This window comes from Falco peregrinus, chromosome 8 (assembly GCF_023634155.1).
Source record: "Falco peregrinus isolate bFalPer1 chromosome 8, bFalPer1.pri, whole genome shotgun sequence".
Taxonomy (NCBI): domain Eukaryota; kingdom Metazoa; phylum Chordata; class Aves; order Falconiformes; family Falconidae; genus Falco; species Falco peregrinus.
Window position 1 is genome coordinate 54,260,982 of NC_073728.1, and position 16,181 is coordinate 54,277,162.

The 16,181-nt window shown below is 52.9% G+C and overlaps 1 protein-coding gene across 2 annotated transcripts in view; it reads left to right on the top strand.

Moving 5' to 3' along the window:
- SH3PXD2B (SH3 and PX domains 2B) overlaps nucleotides 1-16,181 on the top strand; it is a 78,162-nt gene that overhangs the window by 49,766 nt on the left and 12,215 nt on the right. The window contains exons 6-8 of one of the 2 annotated variants that reach the window (XM_055812194.1): nucleotides 9,643-9,668; nucleotides 9,992-10,027; nucleotides 15,867-16,001. In XM_055812194.1, the coding sequence (XP_055668169.1) occupies nucleotides 9,643-9,668; nucleotides 9,992-10,027; nucleotides 15,867-16,001 (197 nt within the window). The remainder of the gene's footprint in view (nucleotides 1-9,642; nucleotides 9,669-9,991; nucleotides 10,028-15,866; nucleotides 16,002-16,181) is intronic. The other variant, XM_055812195.1, reaches the window with a different exon arrangement.

The following is a 16,181-nucleotide window of genomic DNA, read 5'->3' on the forward strand; positions in this document are numbered from 1 at the left end:
GCTCCTGTTTCTATTTGCTTGGCCTGTCATCATTCCTCCTGCAGCTCGTGGTCACTTGATGAGATTGGTCTGAGGGCCCCCGGAGCCCATTAACTAATTGCTTGCTGTCGGCTGGCGCTCTCATCCATCCTGCCCTGCTCTTGCTCACCACTTAACCTGCCGCCCCGTCGGTCATCCCTCAGCAAAGGGGCAAGCAAGGGACACAAGGAAAAGAGGAGCTTGCAAGGACATTGGGTGGGGGTTTATCGTGGGGGTTAACAGCTTCTGGGGCTGTTGCGGGGTGTGGGGGTTGCCTGTGCATGTGTCTGAGCCCTGCATGAAAGGGTGCTGAGCTGCTCTGGAAAAGGAGTCAGCTATTGAACTGGCCTGTAGTTGAGGCACCTTCATACACAGTGGGTTAAAGGGCAGCTTCAGCCTTGCGCCCACCTTCCTCATCTTTATTTTGTCTTGTAGACTGAGCCAGAAATCAGAGGGGGTGGGGGCTGTGGCCAGAACAAGGAGCACAACAATTCAGATGGGGAGACCTTTGGGTGCTGAGCTCAGCCCCAGAGCGGTGCAGCTCAGCACTCTGCTGCGTCTGAAGCGCTCCTGGCCACCCAGCCAGGCAGTGATCAGTGCCAAGTCCCTCGTTGTCTCCCTGGGTGGGGTTCAAGAGCGAGGTGCCATCCCGAAGTCTGGCCCCAAGTATGTGCTTGTGTTGTGGGGTCCATCCTCGGGTATATCCCACCGTGTCCTGTGGGACTGCGGAGCAGCTCTCGCTGCAAAACTGCCAGGTGTTTGCGAGTGTGTGTGGCCGTCACAGTACTGGATGGGCAAGTGGGTGATGCACCACTGAATCCGGTGGTGGCCATGCTCCCTCCCGCTGCCTGCTCCTCTCCAGGGAGGAGAGGCAAGCTTGCAGCACGCAGAAGGACTTAGCGGGTGACTCTTGTCCATTTGCCTCCAGCAGCAAAATGCTGCAGCATCTCAAGGACATCGCTGTTGTGTTTCCTATCCCAGCCTGAATGCCAGAGGGGTATTTATTAGCTACAATTCAAAATGCTAATTAATAAAAGTCCTTGACTCTCTCCTCTGGAGAGATTGGTGGGAGCCCTTTCCCGAGCCCCAAGTGCTGGCACGCCGCCAGCTTACCAATAATGAGATGAAGGCTGTGATAGACGGCTGGGCTGGATCAGACGTGATAGCGTGTCTGGGGTTTGGCCGGATGTCATCATTCATCCAGCAGATAAATACTTTTCTCCGGGAATTTGAAAGGGAGCCAGGCCACGAACAGAATGATGGAAAAAAAAAAAAAAAAAAAAAAGCAGCTTTTTATGCTGGGTGGCTGAGAAGAGGGGATGAGGGAGGGAAAAAGGACTGGTCAGCATGCTCGGTGCCAAACCAAGAAGCCAGTCTTGTGGCATGGTGGCTGGGAGCCTTCCTGCTCCCTGTCCCTTCCCTCGGCTTCCCTGGCTGACACTTCGGGTTGCAGCACGCCCATAGCAGTGGCAGCTGGTGGCATTGAAGAGGACGTGCCTGTGAGTGCTGTTGGGTGCATCCTCTGCTTGCTTTTCTCTTGGGGTGCAGGTAGGATCCACCGAACCCACATCACCCCAGGATGTCAAACCACTGCCAGGGGCTGCAGCTGACCACAGTTCCTGCAGCTCTGATTTAACTGCAAAGGGTGAATTTAGTCCTCCAGTCTGGCAGTGTCTGGGAATGGAAAGAAGAGGTTAGACAGCCCATGCGTCTATCTCTGGGCCCCTGTGGTGCCTGCTTTCCCCAGTGCTGGAGCTCTTCCTGGGCTGAGCCAGGGATCTCCTGCTTTCCTGCAGTGCAGCTCCCTTCAGCATCCCTTGGCTGGTGTTGGAAGCACCAACAAAGCCAGGTTGATGCTGACACCAGCCCTGCAAGCCGAGTTCTTCAGCCCTCTCACTCCCTCTCCTGCTCTGCGAGCCCCAGCCCTGCCGCTGGTGTACGCAGAGGGAGGTCGAGTGGGCAGGGACTGAGTGGAGAGGGAAAGAGTCAAATGCTGACTTTGTGTGCCTTTGCCATCGCTGCCAGCTGGGCGGTAGGTCACAGCCGACAGCGGGGCTGATGCAGAAGTCTCCAGCAGTTGGCGGGTGGAAGAGGGAGGTGAAGCCCTCCTCCGTCCCCTCAGCACACACCTGCCAACTTTCCAGCATCCTCCTGCCCAGAGCGACCACTTCAAACAGGACAGCAGATTGAGCTTGTGGTGTTTACACTGGCAGTGATGATCAGTGGCTTTTTGTGACGTGGATCCCTGTCCAGCAAGCTCCGGACTGGGATAACTAATTCCACTGTGGAGGGCTACCCGGTGGTGGGTCAGAGTGGGGCTGTAATCCAGAGCGGCTGGTTAAATTTGGGAAGAGGTGACTCCACAGAACTGGGGGGCAAGGGGCGGAAGGAGAAGAGAAATGGTTATGGAAAGAGAAATCCTCCGGGAAGTTAGCAGTCTGTGGAGATGCAGAATTTTTTTCGCTGGTGTTGGATGGAAGCCCGATGAAAACTAGTTTCAAAGAAGAGAAATCATCAAATTCCTGCTCCCTGCATATCTCAGCAGGTCTGACCAGCAGCAGGATGCTCGGCTGCTGGGGTGGGAAGTTGCTGTGTACAACCCCCTTCCATGCTTTTTCAGTTTAAAGCCGTTTTTAGCCACGGCAGAGTTTCTGGAATAAGGCTGGGGAAATCTGAACGGCTGGGCACAAAGCCACTGCTGAGTCAAGGCATTCAGCTGCTAACTCTCCTTGCCAGCTGAATTTCAGCTCCGCAACGTGCAGGAGCCCAGGTTAACTCTGCAGTGAAGCAAGATCTGAAGTGGTTATTTAATAATTGTCCACAGTGTCCAAGCGGGGCGTGCTGGGGAGGGAGCCGTCCTCGTGCTGCTTCCCAGAGGCTGCAGAGCTGCTGTCCTCGGTAGGAGGTGTCCCTGGCCATGAGAAGCGTCTTTCTTTAAAAGCATCTTTCATTGGTTTTGGTAGGTGAGCATTCCGTCATGTATAAGACACTTAAAATTGTTGTTTGGAACCTTTTAGCTTATGAACCTCGGGTTTCCCCCTCCCCCCGCCCCCAACTCAGTGGGATCACAGGCACCTGTAAAGCAAACTTACTGTACCTCAGTGTGCTTAAAAGATGTCCTTGAGCACCACGCCTCGCTCCCTCTGGGGGCTGTGGATTAACGATTTGAAAGCTACCGGCTGCAGGAGTTCCTGATGTCTTTAAAAGGTGTAAATTCCTCTTCTCTCAAATATCTTCATCATTATACGCTGGGTCTGTCTGAGTCCAGCAGGTCTGCTGCAGAGAGAGGGCAGGGCTGAAAGGCTGCCGTGGGCTCCCTGGCTGCCCACACAGCGTGCGGGGCTGGGGCGGGCAGCAGTCCCAGCACCGGGATTCTCTGAAGGCTTGTTAAGGGCTCACGACCTCTACAAGAGCAGATGATAGCAGAGGTGGAGCCCACATCTCAGCAGAGGCTGTGGTGAGTGGGATTCCATCTGCGCCTGTCCTGTCGTTGGAGATCCCAGCTGGGGGCTTGGCCGGTGAGCTTCAGCCGCTACCACCCAAATAGGTGTACTGGGAGCAGTGCTTTCTGCCTGCTGGGTGGGCTGTGGGGTGGTGGGAACCAGAGAACCCCCACATCTGACTTGCCTAGTCTGCAGCCAGATGAGAAACCTCCTCCTGCTACCGCTAAGCAAACATCCTCCAGGAAAGGCATCGTGCACATCACTTGGACTGCTGCTTCCCAGTTTAGCTGATCTTCGAAGCCCTTTGCGTGAAGCGAGAGTGGGTGGCTTTCCCTGACGCCGTCTCAGCCAGCAGCACTGCTGTGGGGCTGTGCTCCGCTTTAGAGGGTGGCCTCTGGGACTTGCTCCTCTCCTGGCAGGAAGGCAGGCCAGGCAGGCGGGTGACCCTCTGGCTGTGATCTCTAAAGCAGGTCCTGCTAACAGCGCTGGGTCCCTGCCCCAGTTTCCCAGCACTCCTGGGTCTTGGTGGCTGCAGCTTCTACTGCCACGGTTTATGGTTATAGACCCCAAATGTTGAAAGTGGAGGGAGGAAGCACTGAGGAGCTATGTTTTCTTTCCACTGATGTCTTGCAGCTCCAGCACTGAGCTGTAGGCAGGCACGGAGCCTCCCTGAGGATTTTGATCCAAGGTGCTGACCTGTGGACCTGTGCTTTGCTTCTGCCTGCCAGGGAGCATGAGCATGCTCAGGGCCAGGGTCCCTCTATGGTGGCCTGGAGCTCACCTGGCATTTGCCACCAAACAGCAGAAGCTGGAGAGTTTTGTTTGCGGCTTACTGGAGGATGGCTCCTTTTCTCCTCGCTCCACAAACCTTGTCTGTCAGAGCTCTCTGTTCCCCTGGGACACCAGCAAAATGTCCCTGTCGCTTTGGCTGCTCCGTGGGGCTGCAGCACTGCAGCTCCTCTGTGCAAACACACCCAGGACAAACCCCACTTGAAGCAGGGCTGCTGATGGCTGCCAAAGCCTGGGAAAACTTGTAAAAATTATTTTATTCTTTCCTTTGTATATGTGTGGTTACCCTCTAAGCTCACATCCCCAGCTTGCCTTCCTGCTATTTCTCCCAAAGAGCCCTTGGCTAAAGGCAGGGGATTGTGTAGTGGTTCAGGGCTGGTTCAGCTCTGCTGCTATGGATGTCCCCTTTGCTGGGGTGGAGGACCAAGTGTAGAGGGAGTAACCCCGCTCCTCCCTGCCACGTGCCAGGGAAAGCATCACCAGAAGGAGAAGGTGGAGGGGCAGGACCTGGGTCCAGCACTGCATCCCAGCTGCTGCTGAATCTAAGGGCTGTTCATCCTGGGGGCTGCCCGCGCCATCCGGGTTGGAAGGTGTGTGATTATAAGCCAGGACCTGACCTGGTGAGGAAAGTGTATGCTGCTAACGAGGCTATGCCTGCAGCAACTTCAGCAGCTTGTCGTTACTCTATTAGTCCCAAAGCCCCGCGGATGTGCAGTGAGGTGGGGGTGGCACTGGCAGTCGCAGTAATTGATTGCTTCCCGCATGCAGACTGACAGGGACGCCAGGCAGGCACCAGCCCCAATAAATCAGAGAAGGGAGAACTGGGCTGAAATGAGACTCGGGGCTGATGTGATCTGATGCGCCAGCTTGCCTCCCGTAGGGGCTGGCTGAAAGGTCCTGCTTAGGGCCGCGGTGCTGGCAGCCATTGGCAGCTAAAAGATTTGTGTTCAGTCCAGAGAAGAGGATGCTGGACAGAAGCGTGTTTCCATCATTAAAACAGGGAGTAAATCTGCTCCTTTCCCTTGTTTCCATAAACTGGAAGTGCAGACTGGTAGCCAGCATCTTCCAGAAGCAAGTCTTGTCTCTTCACGCTTTCCTGTAGCTTTTTGTGTGCTTACCTTTCCTCGTATCTGTGCTGTGCTAGGGGCAAAAGTTTTCATTGTCACCCTGGTGTGGTGTTTGGGGGATAATAGGGACATAAATTCCTGGGCCAGGTGACAGGGAATTTAATAGAAAAAGAGGAGGCTCAGGTCCCTGCTCCAAGATGGAGTGGCTGCCCCACCTAGGAAGCCATTCTAGGAGCTTTTGCTGGTAAACTAGAGATCCCTGAGTTGATGGATGTCGGTTTGGTTAAGAATGCTTGCTGGCTTGTGGCTTTTGAGCTGTGTCCCACTACCCAGACAAATTATAGCTTGTATAATGAATTGTTTTGCCGTTCTCCTGATGCCTACGTGCAGCTTCACCGTGAGCTTAGGCTAGATCTCAACTCCAAAATAGTGGTCTCCTCCTGAGACTGCTCTCTGCTGAGAACTGCCTTTCCTAGACAACAGCAGACAGAAATATCAGAGGGGTTGAATCCACTCTGCAAAACGCTTTGCGCCCATGCAAACCCCTTGCATGGGCAGACTACTTGATTTTCTGTGCTAACAGGGTGGCTTTTCCCAGAGGTTCAGCTTGGCTGACTCTCCAGTGGTTAAGCACGGGGATAGCACTGGCACTGCCGCGGGGGGGACAGGGGCTCCATTCAGTGCTCAGTGGAGCATTTGCTAAACATCAGTTCTCCCAAACAAGAGCTCTGTTGTACCCCATTTCTCAGTCTCTCACCTGCATAAACTTTGCTAATATCTCCAAGCTTACAAGATAAACTACCTCCTGATAGCTATTTTGATGGCATTACTGTATTACAGAAGGATTTTTTTTACAGGAGCTAGATGTTTTCCTGCAGGAGATGTTTTCTGGGAGTGCTGACCTCAGATCTGTCTCGTCTTGCACGCTGATTGTGGCTCCTGTGTGGCTGGCTTTGCAGAAGCTGGAGTTGTCTTCCTTGTGCTGGTGCTGCACTGTCCCTCTCCTGCTCTGTGAGCTGGCTGGGGCAGTGGGGCAGCAGGGCTGGTGCTGAGGTTCCCAAGCCACATGTCGGGGCACCTGTGTCCCCTGTGAGTCCCACTGCAGGGTGGGCTCTTCTGTGTGGCAACCTCAGAGCCACCTCCCTGGGGCACACAGCAGCCTGCCTAGCCTAGCAGCCACCAAACATGACAGTTTTCAACTCTTAGAAAAGAGTTTAAAATTAAGCAAGCTTGTAACACCTCTTCTTTAAACACTGTTCTGGCCTTCAGGGTTTTCCAGGTTTTATAATTACTGGCTTTTGATCAACATTTCTTGCCTGAGTTATGCCCCTGTAAGTCCATGAAGGCTTTCAGTGTCCACAGCATCCTGCTTTAAGGAGTTTAACAGCTCACCTACTTATTGTTGAAGAACAGCCTGCTTGTGTTTGTTCTTAACCTACCTCCCAAGCGGTTAGCTTTGCCTCTTGCCCTCACCCCAGCCTTTTGCTCCCCATCTCACTCCTTCCCGTCAGTGCATCCAGAGGGATGCTGTCTGATACGCTAAAGAAGATGCTTGAGAAACCTGACTCTCTTTTCCTAAAGAAACGTGTCATGGGGATTATTAATTGATGCTAAGGGTTCTCCACATACAGAAGTTTCCTTTCAGGATTGCACCGGGGGATTATTTGGTTTTTGAAGGATGCTGAACTGAGCCCACCATGAGACTGTCTTGTTTGCTCAGTGTTTTAAGTGAGACTCCAGTCACACGGGAACCCTTGCCTTCAGTGTTCCCAGCAACGAGCTGGGAAGGTCCTGGGAAGCAGCTGGAGAACCGGTGCTGGGTTTTACCACGTGGGAAGTTTTGTGGGGCTGGTTGGTGGCATACAACCACAGCTGTGCATTGGTGCCTTGTAACTGTGCCGTGACTGCCTGGTTCATCTGCACAGCCTGGGTGCTGTGGGAGCGTGCACTAAATGAGTTTCACAGTGGAAGACAGAATGGCCTTTCCTTCTTCTCTTCTTCTGGAGCCACCAGTTTCCAGGAAGCTGTGCACAGGCTCTGCTGCGTGCCTTTCTCTGGTCCACAGGGGATGGAGGAGGAGGAGGAGGAGGAGATGCTGCTGGGAGTTTATTGCTGTTTCCTGTCTTGGCTGAGCTCTTGTCCCTCCAAGGTGGTGGGCAGGGGCTGCTCTTTGTATCTTCAGACCTGCAGCTCTTTGTATCCGTGCCAGGAACAACCCAGCAGCAAAGTGAAATTGCAGCTCCTTCCTTGCCCCCTTGCTCAGATGGAGCAGCCGGTGAAAGGAAACAGGGGGATGAGTTACAGTAATAGGTGTAGCAGATGGCAGGGGAAAAACAACAGTTATTTCCATCAGTGCCCTCCTGTCAGCACGCGGGTGCCATGCCCACCTGGTGATCTCCAGCATGCTCATCTGCTCCTGCTTCGCCTCCCTTCCCTGATGAACCACTGAGCTGAGGCAAATTTAATGGGGCTTATTGATAAACTCTGATTTAGCTCTGTAGTGCAGTCTCTGTTTAGAAATGTCTTTGGGATTCTCTGTCCAGTAGATTCCTTCATTGTTCTCTGCACCTGGGACATGGTATTCAGGTCTTTCACAGTCCGTCATCTCTGAACTTAGATAGTCTCCAGTTTCTAGATAACAAATTCCCCATTTGTTTCTAGTACATCTTTGTTGCATTTCATTTAATTAATAACCCCATGGATGAGTACCAGAGGTTTAAGGAGCAAAGGGAAGGAGGGACCATGAGGATAAGGCATTGCAAGCAGAATGCATTGCCAGGATGGGTGGGCAGTCTTCGAAGGCAGCCAAGTCCCTGCATCACCCCATCACTCCAGGGGAATAAAATGTCTGCAGTAATTATGGTCTGAAAATGCAGATAAGCTTGAAAGAGAACAAAGCATAGCCCTGCTCTGGCTGGCTTTCTTGGGGAGCATGGGGGGATTCCTTTGCTTGGCCTGAAAACAAAAGGGAGGGAAGGGGAAAAGTTGTTTTGCCGGTGGACTTCATAAGCAGATGAAGGGGCTCCTGGGGTCCATCTGAGCTGGTCCAGCTGCCTTTCCAAGCAGTAGCCAGGCAGCTCAAAGCCTTAGGAGTGTCCCCTTAGCACCAGGTGACTGTTTCCCTCTTTGGAAGCTCCAGTGACTGTTCTGTGCTTGTTACTCTTCCTGGAAGTAACAAGGATTGATGCATGTCTCCTGGTACCAGAATATTTCATCCTGGCCAGATGGGCTTGATCCATCACACCTGCGAGCCTGAGGGGTGGGGAGAACAGTCTCCTCCGTAAGTGAACAGGGAGCAGGTTACCGTCACGCCACACTACAGCAGTTTTCAAGGCCACAGTGGTAAATTATACATAATGTTGAGAGCTCTTTTGTAGCAACATGGGCCACTGTGGTCAGGCTGGTGACAGGCTGGTTGGGTGTCTTGGTTTGTTACCCATGGTTTTTTGCGGCTTTTCTGGACCCATATTTTCCTTGATTTGGTGTTTATTTTTAAGTTGTAAAATGCCCCAGATTTCATTGTCCCTGAAGAGAATTGTGCTTGTGCCCTGGGTTTGAGACTGTTCAGCAACCATGTTTCTTGGCAACGTTCAAATAAGAGAAGGGACCCAGGTCCTGTGGTTTCTGACCCATCCCATCGGTGGTGTGGCTAGCACTGGCCATAGTAAGAGGACTTGGGCTGAAGCTACCTCATTGCCTCCTCATAACTACCAATGACTCCTGCTTGCTGTGTCCTGGAGGCAATTCTGCTGCTGCACAACCCTGGTGTTCATTCTTTCTGCAGCACTTTAATGACTTGTCCTGGTTTGGAGTGTAATGTTCGCCCCTTCCACAACTGCTCCCCATCCTTGTCCCCAAGAGAGGCATGGGACAAGGAGGAACTTCAGTATTTCCCTTTTTGTCTATCTTCCGACTGGTGCCCGCTTCTGTGGGAGTTGTGGTCTGTACTGGGAGCAGCTTTGGGGGTTTGGGCTTCCCCAGCTCCTGACTGTGCTGCCAGATCATCCCAATCCACCCGCCTTTGCCAAGTGACATGGTGGGAGTTGTGGCTGTCAGACCAAGCCACCAAGGAGGCCAGGCCAGCAACCGAGCCTCACCGTGGGAAAGACTGAAGTATTAAATTACTAAATGAAGGGAGGGGAGAAACGGACTGTTTGCAAGGCGGGTGATGCCCCATGTCACCCATGGAGACATTAACTGGTTTGAGGGAGGTCAGCGGCCTTGCCAGGGCCAGCACTGCTGTGCTTTCCTGGGTGGATTTGTCACTTGGCCGACAACCCAGCTGGCCCCGTCTCTCTGCTGACACTCTTTCTTTTCTTTTTCAGGGAGCCCATTGGAAAGAAGAGGTCTGGTAAGGACTCCTTTCTTCTCTGCTGGTTCCACCAACTCCTCCTTTCACTCACTGTGGTCTCCTGGAGCAGGGCGAGAGCCTGGCCCCATGGCGAGCCAAACCCCTGCTGTGCTCCCCCGTGGGGCTCCCTGACATGGCATGCCCCCTCCATCCACCCAGGATTTCACTACAGCCTCCAAGTCCCATTCCCGTGTCCCCTGTGCCTCCCGTGGTGCTCCCACGGCGCTGGCCTCCCCATTCACTCATTCATCGACTTGTTGCCACTTGAGTTCATTTCCCTCCCCACCTCATGCCTTGTCTCCCGTTGTTTGTTCCTCCATCAGGGTTTATCCAGAGAACGGCCTCTTTCCTGCAGAGAGGTAGTAACAGCTGCTCACTACCCGGCCCTTGCTCTTGCTTTGCCTTTCGCCAGGGGGACACCTGCTCGGGCTGGGCGGGCAAGCCCCTTGCAAGAAGCTGTCACGTCCCCCGTAGCTTTCTGTGGTGGCTGGTGAACATGGGGCGGTAGTGGAGAGGAGGTGCGGCGGGCTGGGACTGGTGCTTGGCTGGCGATGCAGCTCCACGTGCAGGGGCTGTGTCACTGTGGTCTTGGTCTCGGGTGAAGGGCAGGGCTTGGGCTGCAGCCAGGAGGATGGGGAGACAAAAATTCCCAAGTCTGGAGGAGGGTCTGAGCTGTGTCGTGGTCAGCGTGAGGTTGAAAGTCTCCTGATGCAGCAGTGCGTTCTGCTTTGTGGTTGCGCTGGCTGGGAGCCTTTGGGTTGACTGTTGTGTCTGGGATGCTCTACCCCTGCTCCTCAAGAGAGGGCAACATCTCTAAAAGACCTCCTAGTTGGTGTGTTTTATCGGTTATCTGAGCTTCTCAGAAAGAGGAGGAGGTAAGTAAGAGGAGGGGAAGAGCCTTCAATCTGTGGATTGAGGAGGGCATCTTTTGGCTACTGGAGTTGCAGAAGTTATAAAAATAGCACAGCGGTCTTTGGGAAGGAAGGTCTGAGCCTTGGCTGGATGGAGATTCTGCTGAAATAGGTTGTGGAAAGGGCTTTGGCCAGAGAGTTGGCACTGCCATGAGCTTCATAAGCAAATACACTTGCAGGTGAGTGGGTTCCTCTTGGAGGAGGGAGAAAAAGGGTACAGGGGAGACTCAAAGATGTGATTCCAATTTCTTTCCCACTGGAGCGTGTCATCCCTCCCTCAGGAACCGATGTCCCAGCATCTTAACTGAAACTAGCTGTAGAATGCATATGGAAAGCTCGGGTGATGTCTGCTGGAACGGTGGCTCCTGGTTTTGGTCTGGTCTCATGGACAGGTCATAAGAGGGTGCTCTCCTGATTGATAAGCAGGGGTTTACCAGTAAGGTTAAAACCTGTGGACAACATTTTCTCCTCAAAGTCTGACTGCTGCAGGGTGTGTCTGTCAAAGCTGGACCTTGGTAAGGTCATTTTATAGCTCTCGTGAGCCATTTGCAAGTGCAGACTGCGGGTTTTGTACTAGCTTTCTTGTGCTGAGCGGTGGGTCTTCAGCTAGCTTTGGAGGCAGAGAGAAGCATCTGGCTGTGGGCAGGGACAAAACTGCAGGTTTTTTTTCCTTCTCCTCTCTTTTGATAAAACAGAGGTAAAATAAAGATACAATCTCCTTCATCTTGAAAACTTCTTTTGTGTGCTGGCTCAGCAGGAACACTTGGTGAGTCAGGGAAGGGTGTTACGTTTCCCTATGAGATCAGTGTGTGTTTAGATCACTTTGAATCCAGTCCACTTACAACAGATGAGAGACAAGAAGGCCTCTCTGGGGTTGAGAAGAAGAGGAAGAATATTTCTGACGCATAACTTAGTTTTTTGAGGGCAGTGTTCGATTTAAGGATGCTGGCTCTTAGAGAAGCAGGAGCTTTCCTCCTGCTTGCGTACACAGCTTCGTCCTGCCTTCCCACTGCAGGCTATGGGCAGCTTCACTCTGCCATCCTGTTGGCGTGGCCGGTTTCTTAAGTGACCCCAGGATGTTGCTGAGGTCGAAGAGAAAACACTGTTTTGAAATGGGATTTAAGCAAACTCTGGGATGCGAAGGGGGTTAAAGTGCTGCCTGCCTTCAGCCTCCTGCGGTGACCGAGACACTCGAGTGAAGTTTGCTGTTGTGAGGAGGGCCCAGTGTAAGTGAGCGCTGGAAATAAAATCTGCTTCCTCTGCTTAGTTTTTTTACCAGTATTTGTAATCCCACATGTCTGCGAGCCTTAGGCATGGGCCCAGGCTCCATACAGCCTGCAGCTCGCCGGCAGGTGGGTTGTTCCCCAGACTCTGGGACTCTGAAGACTGACTTGGCCACTGATTTAGGTATGTCTAGAAGCAGTTGTTCTGTCAGTCCCCCAGACCGTTTTGGATATTTCTATTATCTCTTCCTCTTGCAGTTCAACAGAAAGCATAGGTGGAGAGTCACGGGCTCATTGCAGCACTGAGTTAGCGCGGAAGAAGCTGAAACTGTCTCCAGGGTTTATATTTGGGTGGAGCAGCCCAAGGAGGCTAGGAGGGAGCTCGAATATCCCCGTCAGTTTTATTTCTGATGCTCTTTTGCATGGCCGTGATTTTTTTGCTGTGCTATGTAATGTGCCTGCAGTGGCGTAGAGACCCCAAACCACAGTATTCAGTACAGTGAGAGACAGGGGAGACAGCTCTCATATCACACAGCAGCCACAGGGGGACCTTTGCAAGCGGTATTTCCATGTGATTATTTTCCAGTTCTGGAAAAATCCCTGGAGAGATGGGAGGGGTTGCAAAGAGTGCAGTGCAGCATCTAGTGCCCGTTTCATGTGAGAGAAGGAAGAAAATCACTTTTGCAGTACTGATCTTTACAAAATCATCAGGTCTGGGAAAAGAGGGGCTGTCCTGAGAGCACTGGGTCTGATTAGCACGGGCCACAAAACTGGAGGAAGAAACTTCATCCAAAGTATGACATTTTTGGAAGATGCATTAGGCAAAGACTGGAGTGTACAACAAGGACAGGCTTCAAAAACAAATACCTGTGCCCCCTTATTTCAGTTCTGAGCTCTATGTTTCAATCTGAAGGCACCGATGTCCAAGCCCCATAAGAAAGTTCTCGCTTTTGGCACTGATACTGCGACGCCAGAAGTTGGAAAGGCTGGAAATGTTGCAAGCGACCCCATATCTGTGACTTTTCCTACTGGTTTTGTACATCTCAACACTGGGTGAGTGGCCAAGTTCCTGCTCAAGCAAAAGCTGCAAAGATTGATGGACTGACCCATATGTGATATGTCTTGAGAGCAGGGTCACGGTGCTGAGCAGTCCTTGGGCCGGCAGCTGGGATGAGCACTGCCTTGGGGCAGCTTCTGCCTGGCCCTGTTTGCAGAGCTGAGTGCATCTCCCCAACAACCTTCCTGCATCCACGGCAAGCATCATCTCTGCAAGTTCAGTCCAAGGACCTCAGTGGTCTCTTGACTCGATGCCCATCCCTTCTCTAAGCCACGTTTTGTCTCAGCTCACAGGTGAGGGGTGTTCCGGATATACAGTCTGTGCTCCTGCCTACAGCTGTCTGCAGAACTCACTCTTTTGTGGGCTCTGGACTGTACTGATGCTTCCTCCCCTCCACAGCTGCAGAGCTTTGGTACTGTGTCTCATCTTAGATGGTAAGGTTTACACCATTGCTATTTTTAAGACCTAAGTCTGCCCATACATAGGATGTTTTGTTGTTCAGTGTGTGGTTTTGTGGTTAAGGACGATTATGCCGGGTGAAGATGCTCCTGAAATTAACTCCTACTTCTTCCTCCAAGCTCAGTTTACCACTTCTGTTGTTGGTTTAATAGGTACATTGGAGGATCCAGAATTGCCTGTTGAATCTACAAATAGCCTCAGAGCAATGGCTGTAATTATAGTGAGGGAGGCAGAAAGGAGAGTACTTCTCTCTTCCTATAGCTGTTGTTGTTCTCTTGGGGGCTGGGTCGATCCCTGATCGCTTTAAGCACAAACCTTTAATTGAGCTAGTAGAACAGGTAGCCCTAGCATCCCCCATTCACTTTAGAGCGCTATTTTTAATCCTGTCTGGTGCCCCACCTCTGGGTTTTGGCGTGGAGGAAGCTTTCATTAGTGGTAACAGATCCTCTGCGCTTGGCCAACTCACCTGGAGCTCTGCAGGGTGCTGTTTATAGCAGAGTAACACGGACAATTTGCCTCCTCTTCCCTTAAATAAGACTGTCCTGAAGATACATTGTTCATTTACGTCTTCTTGTGGTCTTTCTTTCTCAGAACCAGTTTGAGAGCTTGTGACCTTGTGCACAGGAGAACTTCTCTGTGAGGCAGCAGAACTTCCTAGGATTGCTGAAGGACCTGCTAGGTCTTATCCGTCTCTACTCATACCCTTTCAGGATGAGTATGCCACCCTAGGTTTCCTCTGGGGGAATCTGTGCCCTGCCATAGGATCCTCCACAGGAAAGATGTTTTGTCAGGCTGAGACCTCTCGTGTTGGGCGAGCCACTGGAGCCTTTTGCGGTGTAGGTGCACTTGCCCATAGAAACTTGTTCCTGGTAACAGTCTGAATTTTTTTGCCACATTTCACCTAACTGTCCCAAGGCACTACCACTCTCTGTGTAGTTTCACACCCTCGAGAGACTGGGAGGTGATTGTCCCATGTATCTGCCATGTCGTAGCAGCTGGAGGGCTGGGCCAGATGTGATTTCTGCCCCAGCCCAAAACTTGAGGCTCCCTGCTCAGAGTACATGCACAGCCCCTGTAAATATGGCTTAACACTCCTGATCAGGGGTGTGATTCTTTTGTATCACTCATGCTATAGTAATTAACACTCTCCTATTTCCAAAGCACTTGGCAAATATTAATTAATTCTTACTGCAGCTGGGGAGAACAGGGTAATGTAATTGTGTCTTCATCTGACAGGTTGTGAAGCTGCAAGGAAAAGAGTTGAACAGGGGGCCAGAGCCAGGGCTGGGGGTGGAGGGGAGGCACGGGCAGGATTTTCTGACACCTTTTTCCTTCTTGGATGTTTTTGGAGGCAGATGAGCAAGTGCTGCTGGTGCTGGGGGTAACCGAACGCCTTGCGGCTGGTGATGGGAGGCTGAGCCCAGGCAAACGCCTGGCTCGGTGGTGCTGAGCGAGCTGGGCTCAGCACTGAGTACCCGCAGCGCTTGCTCGCGTGAGCCTGCAAAGCCCTGGCTCACTTCACGGTCTCCCCCGCACACAGCAAGCCCCTGTGCACGTGCGGGAAGAGGGTCGCTTTGCTGGGCGTACAGGGATGTGCTTGGGGCCACGTTCCTAAAGCAGTGACAGGTGCGAGTGGAAGCCCCTGTCGCAGTGCCCCATAGCAAGCCACGCCAAGCAGGGCGTGCATCTGTACCCAGGGCACTCTCCTGAAGGAAAACGTGCCTGCAAAATACAAGCCAGCCTTGCGGTGCTGTGCCCAGCCGCTGTCCCCTGGCAGAGCAGGGGCTGGTGACATGCCCGGCTGTCCCCTGGCCTTAGCCCACAGTGCCACCTGCAGCCTGCCCAGCCCCGTGCCACCAGTGCCCGGCCACCCCGGCCCTCCCCCGGGTGTCAGGCCTCTTTCTGGCCAAAGGAGAGCTTTCGTCTGCTCCTCCTTGGGGTATATTTTTCTTTTCTGACATGAAATTGGGATCTCCAGCAGGAGGAGCGGAGCAGAGTTAGTGGAGCAAATAGTAGAGAGAGCAAACGGCACTGGTGACTTGTGAGGAGGGGCTGGAATACCTGCGGGCACCCCCCTGATGGCAGGGGGATGCTGCTCTGTCCTGCAAACACCCCTCCACCTGGGTGTCCAAGCTCTTTAGCTAGGACCAGCAAACCCACTGCAGGTTGTGTGTATTGAGTTGCTGCCTGAGCTGGTCTGTGCCTTGGGGTAGCTGATGGCAGTGCACAGGAGAGCCCCTCGCTCCCCCACAGCAGGGACCAGGTGTGCATCTGCGGTGGTGCTGGGGTTGCTTGGTCGGCTCTGTGAGCAGGAAGGTGGGTAGCAAGTGAAAGGTCTCACCTGGCTGTACCCATCTCACCTGGCTGCTGGTTTGGTCTCTCTCCTCCTCACTCTGCCCGAGTCTCTGGCTCACGTCTTTCACGCTGGGGTCCCCAGGGTGTCCTGGAGCTGTTCGCAGGCCAGCAGGTGCTTGGGAGTGGTGGCCCGTGCTCTTGGGAGCTGGTGCTGACCCTGGCACATGGGTCGGTTCTTGTCCCCACTGTGCAGGAGCTGACTCTGCGTCGGTCGACCCCTTGGTGCTGGAGCAGTATGTCGTGGTGGCGGACTACCAGAAGCAGGAGAGCTCCGAGATCAGCTTGTGCGTGGGCCAGTTGGTGGATATCATTGAGAAGAACGAATCAGGTACCGAGAGTTTGGCTTGGCAGAGGGCTTCAGGTCTACTCTGCGTTACAGAGCAGGGCAGGAATAGCAATCCTGTATTGTCAGTGTTTTCCTAATAGGACCTTAAGCAAAGCAACCTCTAGGCACCTCACAGGGATGCCCTTGGATGTTATGCTGAGGTGGGATGTGGAGGAAGCAGCG